The sequence below is a fragment of the Chenopodium quinoa genome, unplaced genomic scaffold (assembly GCF_001683475.1).
Source record: "Chenopodium quinoa cultivar QQ74 unplaced genomic scaffold, ASM168347v1, whole genome shotgun sequence".
In the NCBI taxonomy this organism is placed as follows: domain Eukaryota; kingdom Viridiplantae; phylum Streptophyta; class Magnoliopsida; order Caryophyllales; family Amaranthaceae; genus Chenopodium; species Chenopodium quinoa.
The window spans coordinates 3503114-3513559 of record NW_018744878.1 but is presented as its reverse complement, the minus strand read 5'-3'; the positions used below and the strand labels follow the sequence as shown (position 1 = coordinate 3513559).

At 33.1% G+C, this 10446-nt stretch overlaps 1 protein-coding gene across 1 annotated transcript; it reads right to left on the bottom strand.

Moving 5' to 3' along the window:
• Nucleotides 1-426: 426 nt before the first annotated feature.
• On the bottom strand, nucleotides 427-7009 carry LOC110705575 (indole-3-glycerol phosphate synthase, chloroplastic-like). Its single transcript, XM_021883464.1, has 11 exons — nucleotides 6860-7009; nucleotides 5239-5394; nucleotides 4801-5073; nucleotides 4506-4682; nucleotides 2638-2712; nucleotides 2502-2546; nucleotides 2237-2401; nucleotides 1597-1675; nucleotides 1384-1466; nucleotides 1167-1235; nucleotides 427-736 (listed from the first exon to the last, which is right to left on the bottom strand). Exons 2-11 carry the CDS (start codon nucleotides 5383-5385, stop codon nucleotides 653-655), a joined length of 1197 nt encoding a protein of 398 aa, XP_021739156.1. The 5' UTR covers nucleotides 5386-5394; nucleotides 6860-7009; the 3' UTR covers nucleotides 427-652.
• Nucleotides 7010-10446: the final 3437 nt, after the last annotated feature.

Sequence of the window (10446 nt, the reverse complement as noted above, 5' to 3'; positions counted from 1 at the left end):
CCGATGTTATCGTGTGGAAGGGGAAAATACGAGTGTAAAATATTACACTCGGGTGTACAACTGATTATACATACTTGCTTTACTAAATTAGATTCAGCACCCTAATTAATGGGCTTGCCTTTTTACACTCTAGTCTCACAAAGCATCTCCAGACTCCAGTCCTATATATTATGGCAAAGTATTTGGATCCGCGCCATTTGCCCAAGAGTTATTCTGTCCCATTTTAAACCCACACACTCAACTATTGCAAACGACGCTTTAATCTAAGATGCCAGTTTGGTAGCACTTTTATCATGCGCGGATGCACCTAGTGAAGCTTCTTATATTGCTCTGCTTATACCCTCGGCTCCAATCTGGTTTTGTTTGCCTTGACACAATCTGAGAAGAAAAGGCATGACAAAAAAATATGATGCAGACCGAAGACAGTTTTGGCAATGCATCAGTCTGTTCCTTTTAAACATGTGAAACTGATATAGAACTGCACACATACAAATTGTTATGTTTGTGATGTCCAAGTTACAACAAGAGTGCCTGGCACCTATTCGCGACAAAAGACAGCACCAGCTTAGTAACAAAAAGTTTGCATTACTATGAATTTACAGAACCTACACCTTTGCTTTATGTCCAAAATTGGTGCTCCATAATTTGTGGCTCATACAGATATATCTTTACCAAAAAGATTAGCGATCCCCAGTGCAGGATCTGGTTGTTTCACAAGGGATTCGCCAACCAAAACCTGCATATAAATTAATTTCATCAATTTTGAGTATATAAATACACAATCATGCATCACATATGCAAGTAGTTCTAGAAATGTGAGGTGTAGTGACAAGTTTCTACTTAGTAGCCAAGGATTTCCATTTTGTGCTCCAAATTTTACTAGAATCTGCTAATTGTCCAAGTATTATGGTCACCTGGAGCCACTTACAAATTATGATGAATTAGGCATTTAGACACTTCATTTAGTTCAAAATTATGTAAAATTTTCAAAAAATAACAGAGTTGGCCACTAGGACATGTACCCGTGGCGGACATGCATGGGTACCCGATGAGTAACATAACTCATCCATGTATAAGAATTTGCGTTCATGCAAACCAATAACAGCTAACAGAATGATGCTCGCGTTAATAGAACTCCAAAGTTAATGATAATTTGTGAAACTCACCGCTTCAACTCCAGCCTCTTGTACATAAGCAATATCAGCAGGAGTGAAAAGTCCAGACTCACCAACCACCTGATAATCAAGAAAATGCTTAGAATGATGGAAGAAAAAGGCTTTGATTTGATAAAATGATTGCCCTTGTAACAAATGAAAACTTTACATTTCACACCCCAAAGGAAAGGGAATTCAAGTCCATAGAATAGATAGAAAATAAACTCACAATAATGCCCTTTTCACGAATAATTTCTGTACGTCTTGCATCGAGAAGATTCCTTGTATTACTAATATCAACAGTAAATGTCTCTGTAGATGAGCAATGTAATGTTAACCTCTTGATAACTCGTGTCAAATCCAAACAAAGAATTGATTAAACAAAAAAAACTGTTCATGCAGCCATATAGGTCTGTATTCTGAGAGGTCTAAAAAATCTTACCAAGATTCCTATTGTTGATTCCCAGCAATTTAATCCCATCTATTCCCAGCACACGATCCATTTCCCTTTCATTATGCACCTGATACGAAAAACATATTTAATCCCGAGTGATACCTAATAGTCCAAATACTAGCAATTAAGAACATCCTATTCCTATCACAATATAATCAAATAAATAAGTTATTTCCTTTTCCTTCAGATTTAACTCCTACATAGCATAAATCAATCTGCATTGTGCTACTTGAACAGCTTAACCTGACTTGTCATCTAGGGTTCTATTGTAGGCAATTTGTAGCTCAATAACAAAAAAAAAAAACAAAAAACAAAAAAAAAAAATCTCCATACTCCAGAAGAAAATTAGTACCAATGACCTAAGAAAATACTAATCCTGATGAAAACAGTACTTCAATCTGATTGATTCATTCTTGGACTAGTAAACAAATTAAAGAATCTATAGAGGTACCACATGTATGAATCAAGTTGCATAAGTTTTTACGGAGTTGCAAAAATTATCATGATCAGTATTTTAATATTCAGCCAACTATATAGGATAGCTTAAACTATCATTTAACACATGAATAGTGTAATGCGCAATTAATTCAACCACCAAAAAAAAGGTATAAAAAAAACGTAAATTTACCTCAACTAGTGCTGCTAGTCCCAATATCTTGCATATCTTGATCATGTACTTAATATCTAGATCTGTCAGAACAGCAGCAATCAAGAGAACTGCATCTGCTCCTTTAGTCCTGGCATAGAATAATTGCCAAGCTTCCACTATGAATTCTTTGCACAACAAAGGACACTGCATTACAGAAATTCCATTACACCAATTTATTGCAGACTTTTTAAATAAAAGATAACTTCATATCAAGAAAGAAACAGACAATCCCAAAAGCTCAGACCTTGATTCCAGCATTGCGTATAGCCGCCAGATTCTCATAGCTTCCCTATATTCATGAGTTCATGAAAAAAGGTGTTGGCATCATTATGGTGCATAACAAGGTAAATATTGGAAAAATAATTGAGTCGTGATATTACCTGAAAAAACTTCTCATCTGTCAGAACACTCAGACATGCAGCTCCACCTTTCTCATAAGCTTTTGCTATTTCAACCTATATAAAAGAAAGTAACGCTTTGAACCTAACAATCTGTATTTGTATATATAAGCGATTATGTCACTCACAAGCTACTTGGAAAATCATTTAGGGCTTTAGGCAATGCAATGAATTATCATAGCTTGAGCATCATAAATGTCAGAAAGGAAGGTGATGATGGTTTTTGATTAATAAACTGAATTACAGCACTTTTGTATAATAGTTCCATTATCGAGAGGTACATTCTCTCCCAATCTAGAATTCTAAAGCTAACCCAACACATTCAACAATATTCAACATTTATCTCTGTCTAATTAGCTCTTTTTATTGAGCATTTCTCTAACAAACTAACTTCTCCTTCAAGCTACTCCTAAACTCAACATTAGAAGTTGGAATTAATCATTAACCAAAGTATGTGCTTAAACTAATAAAAACATTGATATAAAGACCTCTAAAAAAATAACAGGTACCTATATTAGAGGTAACCATTCTCTAAAAAACAGCATTCAACACTTTAACATGCAACAGAGACAATATTAACCTTTTCATTTTGTATAAAAATTCAATTGTCTCTATTAATCAAAGCCTTAATCCCATAAGTGGGGTCAGCTACATGAACCAAAAGTGATTATTCCGTGCATTTATCGACAAAAATCTTCCTCCTCCATCTCTTACGATCCAATGCCTCATCCTCATGCAAATCCATATACTTCATATCCTTCCTAACTCCTTCCAACCAAGTCATTTTTGGTCTCCCTCTCCCTCATTTAACCCCTCCATGGTCCCACTCTTCCACTCTTTGTACCGGTGTACCCTCGGGTCTCCATCTTACATGCCCAAACCAACGCAAGTGATTTTCTCTTAGTTGTCTCTATGGCACATTATATAAGGTTTCACTACAATGATGATAATATTGCATTATATACATGCTTTTTATATTCATTTAATCCAACTCAATTTAAGATAATATCATGCCTACACAATAAAAACTTTTATGAAATAAATTCCAAGGTAATAATTTGTAGTTGTTATAGTGGTGTATGGCATTATGGCCTCCTTTATTTTCAGATTAAGGCCTTGTTTGGAAAATGGCTGTTGGCGGTTGACTGTTGGCTGGTTCACTTGGCTTGTTTGACTAGCTGGAATGTTTGACTGTTTACAATGACTTTTGAAATTGGTTGTTTAAGCTGAGTGTTTATAAAAGTGTTTGGTAAATTAATTGTTGGTTGTTGGCTGTTTATTAGATAATTTGTGGGCCAACAAGCCAAAAGCCAACAAAAAAGCTACTCAAAGCAGCTTTTTCATTTTGGCTTAAAAGCCAGCTTTTTCGCTGACTAAAAAGCCAATTATCAAACACATTTTTTGGCTGTTTGACCACCTAAAAAAGCCAAAAGCTAACCAAAAAGCCATTAAAAAGCCAATTACCAAACATTGCCTAAATCTTCTGTTACTATTTAGTAGGGCCCTAGGCATATACCTTAACTTCGTAAGGATTTAAATGACCTTATGCAGGTCCTCCCGATTGACTTTTACAGTCTACTTGCTATCGCCAAAACAAATAAACAAGAAAAGCAGAATCCAACCTTCTAAAATCTAAACTAATATTGCACATCACTGCTCACTAGCTGCTCTAGCTGAATCAGAAATCACCCAGCAGATAGGCAGAATAAAAAACATTTATACAAATTGTGAAGACAACAATCATCATGTAAAATAATAATCCTCACAAAAAGACATTACGACAGCAAAAGTGGATGACTAAAAACGAATTCAGGATTCAATACTATATTAGGGAAACTAGGAAAAAGTACCGGATCAAAGTCTTCTCTCAGAACACCTCTACTTGGTGAAGCTTTTTTTACTTCGGCGATCAAACCAGGCAATCCCGTTCTCTGTTGAGCTGCTCTCAGAGCACCAATGAAATCCCTCGTTGGAGGAGCAGCACCAAGAGCCTTCTTCAAAGAAACAAGGGGCTTTTTCTCTTTCCACTATGGAGAATTGAAAAAAAAAAAAAAAAAAAAAGCTAGTAAAGAGTAAAGGTAAGATAGCAGCAGAAAAGGGGGAACTGGGGAAGGGTGTCAATAATTTAGGACTATCCTAGTTTACCTGTGCGAGTTCAACGTCCTTGTGCCATACAATTTCTTCCAAAATATTTCGTGGCGTATTGCCTTCACTTTGTATCCGAAACTCAAAAGGGCCTACATAGTGCATAGGGGGCCCTGTTGGCGGTCGTCTCCTGATTGTTATTCCTTGGGTAGCAGCTACTTCCTCTTTTAACCTTCCCACCTCCCATTCTTTCAATTTAAGGGCATTGTCTTGGGAATCACTCACAGGTGGCGGAGGTGGCGGAACTGTAGCAGATGCTTCCCTGGAGTCAAGCTACAAAAACAAACTCATTACAACTTTGGTTGCTTGTAGCATAAAAACTTGTAGCACGGTAAACACGTGAGATACTCTAAGCTCAAACTTATGCAAAGAATTCTAAAATCAACCATGAAGGCCACAATATAATTAGGTCCATTTCTAAGATATGCAAAAGGGTACCTGTTGAGCTCGAATCAAACAAACATCACGTTTACTAAAATTTGTTGATATATATGGAGAAGATCTTCTGGCAGAGATTCGAGGTAATACAACTCCAGGCTTGGTTGATACAGGCACTGACCGCATCAGTGCTATAACACCCTCCATTAGTTAGCACTGCGATGTTTTCATAGTCAGTTAATCTTTATAACATTGAGTAAACCAATGTATAGATAAATAAAACACTGGATTTACATGCCTAAGGTGCACAAAAAGGAACACTACTGCTTTAATGTTTGTAGCCTGTTTTTACCAAAAAAAAAAAAAAAAAAAAAAAAAAAAAAAAAAAAAAAAAAAAAAAAAACACTACATTTAAAAATTGCACCTCATGGCTATGCAAAGCCTAGGAATACACAAGTCAAGTGGGTGTGGGGTTCCATCCTACAACCATATGTCAATTGGAAGAGTAGCCCACACCTCACGTCCACGCAAGACCCATGAATACACAAGTCAAGTGGGGTTCCCTCCTAAATCCATATGTCAATAAGAAGAATAGCCTACAAACTTTGTATCTTAGTCACTTCCCTACCAAGCTTCTAATGTGGGACAACATACACACATGGGCAACAACCTCCGCTTCACAATTCACAATTCACATGTTTGTTCCATGCTCGGCACAACTCCTCCTTAATTAGACACCTTTACTCTCAAGTCACAAAGTCAGTAGCACCACTCCACATGAACTCTAACTTCGAGTCACATTAATCAACCATGATGCCCCACGATTGCATTTGTTCTTATAGCCTAGCTCTGATACAATTTGATGAGGAGAGGCCACCAATACGGCAATACCCAACATGGTTCCGTCCTAAAACCATATGCCCATACGAGGAGTAACCCACAAACCATACATGCCAGTACCTTCTACCTATCTTCAGATGTGGGAAATTTTTCTCCACACAAATGGGATATATGTCATATATCCTAACATCCACAAGCTCTCGCCTCTAGGAACCCAGTTGTCTTAATACATCTTCAGTCTTTTTACCTAATGCCTACTAATCTGGAAAATAGCAAGCACTTATAATATCCACTCTGAAATTTTCCCAACACAAAACCAAGAAGCAAGAGAAATCCAACCCATGTATTATAAACCTTAGAAACCGCAACACCCGAACTAAATTTCACTTATTCAACCCATTTTATGACCTTAATTATAGTATACAAAACAACATGAGAATTTAATTATTTTCACATTTTAAAATTATTAAAATAATAATAATAACTGCATAAGCATATTTCTAAGACATCAACATACACTAAACCAAGCATGATCAACCATAACATTCTCGAGAAATTTAAGTACAAGTAAACAAAAATCAAAATTTGGGAAAAGGAAAAACTTGCATGTTCTTAAATTGCCAATGATTTTCAATTAAAATTGTCAAAATCACTGCTTAATTCTGAATTACCATAATTAAAATCTTTCAATTTTTCAAGATAAGATATTAGATTACCCATTGAAATAGCGAAGGTAAATCATAAGCATAATTTGTCGACAGTTACAGAAAATAATAATAATAACAATAACAATAACCTAATGTAATTGAAAATGAAGAATCTAAAAATTATGAGGACCAACCTGAGTGGAAGTGGCCGTTTGGTTGGAGGTTGAGATTCTGAAAATAAAAAGCTCCTCCAGAAATTGATTTTGCGATTCTATTTTGTAAATATGATATGATATGAAATGCTTGTATGCTCTAGCTTCCTTTCACCCTTACAAAAAAAAAAAAAAAAAAAAAAAAAAAAAAAAAAAAATTAAAAAAAAAAAATAATAATATGCTTCCTCCTCCGTTCTTTATTGCTTGACCCGTTTTTACTTTTACACTATTCATCACCCTTTCTTTGACCGTTTTTTGTGAATAATATGTTAGGAAAAATATATTCATGTATGATCTTTTTGGATTCGTCAGGAGAATTTAAGTTATTGATCGTTAAAGTTTTGCATTGGCAAACGTGATAAAAGAAACAGGTCAAGTAAAAAAGAACAAAGGAAGTATTATTTTAGTAAAAAAAATTTTTTTTTAATGCTCTAAATTTATAATCAAGCAAAAATAATATCAATCAACCAATCAATATCAATCATCAATACTATATACTAAAAGACACACCAGCAATAACACGTGTCATCTCCTGGTTTGTCCTTAGTTATTTTTTTATTTTGTTAAAAAAATATTTTAATTAAGGAAACAAATCATTTACAAAAATCACATAATTTTTTTTTGTACATATTCCCTACTGACATGTAATAATTAATATATTTAAAATAAAAGATTTATTCACAAATCTTTCTAAAAAATATTGGGCAATATATACCAAAAATAAATATTTTTAAATAATTAGTGACCTATTTTACAATTAAAAAAAAAATTGCTCGGATTTTTTTGCCTATTTTGTTTTAATTGTGTATTGGAAGCTACAATTAAAATTGCAAATATCAAAATTAACCTATCACATACTTTTATTGTTTCTTGACTAATTTATAATTATAATATTTCTCAATCAATAATATATAACTATATATAAAGATCACCGTGCATGGCATGGGATCTAACCTAGTTTGGAAGTAAAATGCTGAATATTTGAAATTTGTTATATACACCTAGTTGCGCTGTAAATCCAACTAGCTCGAGGTTAGTATTTGTTCTTTATTTGATGATTAGATCAAAAAACAATTATATTCTTTATTTGATAGTTAAATGAAAAAACAACTATCTTCTTCTTCAAAAAAAAAAAAAAAAAAAAAAAAAAAAAACCATCAAAATGAAAATAAAACAATCTCTCATGAATATCCCCCTCTCTAAAATTAAAAAATTAAAAAAAAAAAAACAATAAAAACAACATTTTTCTATAAGTGATAGAAAAAAAGGGATAACTTTCCTTTTTTTTGGAAAAATTGCTAAAAATAATACAACCTTTGGCCATTCTTTTTTAATAATACAACCTTTAGGGGGTGTTCATTTTAAACAAGACAAGATAAAATCAAATTTTCGGTAGGCTTTGAGGTTAGGAAAGGGGAGAGATGAGTTTTTGGTGGTGGGGTTGAGGAAGGGTGTAATATCCCCTACCCTTCTCCTACCTCAAAACTCGAATTTCGATTTAATCTTGTTTAAAACGAACACCCCCTAAAGGTTGTATTATTATAAAATAACTAAAATGTTGTATTATTAAAAAAGAATGAGACAAAGGTTGTATTATTATTAGCAATTTTTAAGTGCTCGGTTTGAATTTGTCGATAATTGTACGGGTATTAAAATTTTGTTTACCAATCAAAAGGAAAGAAAAATCTAATTTTTAATCTCAATCACTAGATTTGAATACTTGTGTGCGATGCTTCAATTCCAATACTTTATCCTAAAATCACCATAAACGGAATATAATACGTCAATATTTTTTTTAGGGTCTGTTCACATTTACTGAACTAAGCTGAACTGAACTGATTGGAGCTGAACTGAACTAAACTAAACTGAACTGATTGGAACTGAACTGAACTGAAATGAGCTGAAATGAATATTTTATGAGAGAGGGAAATTAAGAACTGAGCTGAACTGAACTGAACTCATTAGAGCTGAACTGAACTGAACTGATTGGAGCTAAACTGAACTGAACTGAACTGAAATTAAGTAGATGTGAACATGCCCTTAGAGCTTGAATTTCTTATACAAAGTAGATTTTTAAACATACCAAAGGAAGAGTAAAATATCTGATAAGGGTTTATATATGTTTTTCAAAATCACTAAGATTATACAGAAATGTTATCAAAACATCAAGTGAGTCAAGCCTTAATTGATTATTTGTTTGAGTGCACAAATAGATAGTTTTATAGGTGAAAATGATATAAAAAACAAAATTTGAGCTATACTTTCATTCAATACTTAAGCTAAGGGATTTAACTCAAGTAAGATCAAATTATATAACTTCAAACATAATTATGAGTGTTTTTTAAGTGTAAAATTTACGGTAAAATAATGTTATAGTGTTATACTACGTAAAGATAACTGTAAATACTTATAAGTAATTGTTACATGTTTTACAACAAAATTTGTGTTTTTCAAAATCTTCCAAAACATTGCAAATTTGCAACCATTATATATGCTAATCATTAATGTAGAGTTAGACATATATAGTGATTACTTAAACTTCTTCGAACTCCACTCTAATTAGCTAGGGCCTAAGAGATTTTTGCCACTACAATGTATAGGAACTAAGTCCAAAAATTAAGTTGGGCTTGAGAAGGTATTGGCCCAGCATGAATTACTGCAACATGAAATTAAATACGAAGTAGGACATTGAATTGAGCTCTCGTTTGGTTTGATAAAAATTAATTTCAATAAGAAAATAATTTAAAACTAATTTTAATTTATTAAAATATTTTTCTTATGAGATACATAATAAATGAACATTAGACATAAAGTTTCAAGCTCCAAGCACTATTCATAAAAATTGACTAGACAATATCGGTACTAATTACGGAGTAGATTTTATTATTTGGTTCCTTACAAGAAATGTTGGGAAGGAAAAGGAATATGAATGTGAAAGGGAGAGGGAGAGGATACACGAGAGGAAGTGTTAGAGACTAAAGAGGGAAATATGGCTCACTATCTTTACAAAATGAGTAATTTTTGCACCCAACCCCTATGAATATGATTTTATTAATCTTTGGAAGTTGTTTTAATCTTTCATAAATTAAACGGAAAAAAATTGGAAAAATTATTTTCATGAAATATATTTTATACCTAGTAGAGGGATTGTTATGTACACCTAGGTGTATGAATGTATAGTAGTACATACGGTACATCTATGGATATTTTGTTCTCATTTTGATGATTATTGCTTTTCATTTAATCATCAAATAAAGAGCAAAAACTAACTTTGAGTTAATTAGGTGTATGGTATACCTTCTAATCACTCTAAGGCAAACCCAAATAAGTGAATGTTTGTCATAGTTAATTGACCCATAAAATCATGCATTAGTCTTAGGTTAGTTTCACACTAATCAATATTGCAACAACTTCAAGAAAACATACATAAAAAAAAAAAAACATATTAAGGGTCTGTTCTCATTGACTGAACTGAACTGAACTGAACTGAATTGAGCTGAACTGAAATGAGCTGAACAGAACTGAACTGAAATGAATATTTTATAAGAAAAGGAAATTAGGAGCTGAA

Excerpts from the sequence above, each read along its gene's own strand:
- LOC110705575 (XM_021883464.1), bottom strand. The coding sequence starts at position 5,385 with ATGGAGGGTGTTATAGCACTGATGCGGTCAGTGCCTGTATCAACCAAG. Across the intron at positions 1,676-2,236 it reads GACTAGCAGCACTAGTTGAG|GTGCATAATGAAAGGGAAAT; the intron begins GTAAATTTACGT and ends TTTTCGTATCAG. Across the intron at positions 737-1,166 it reads AAGAGGCTGGAGTTGAAGCG|GTTTTGGTTGGCGAATCCCT; the intron begins GTGAGTTTCACA and ends ATTTATATGCAG.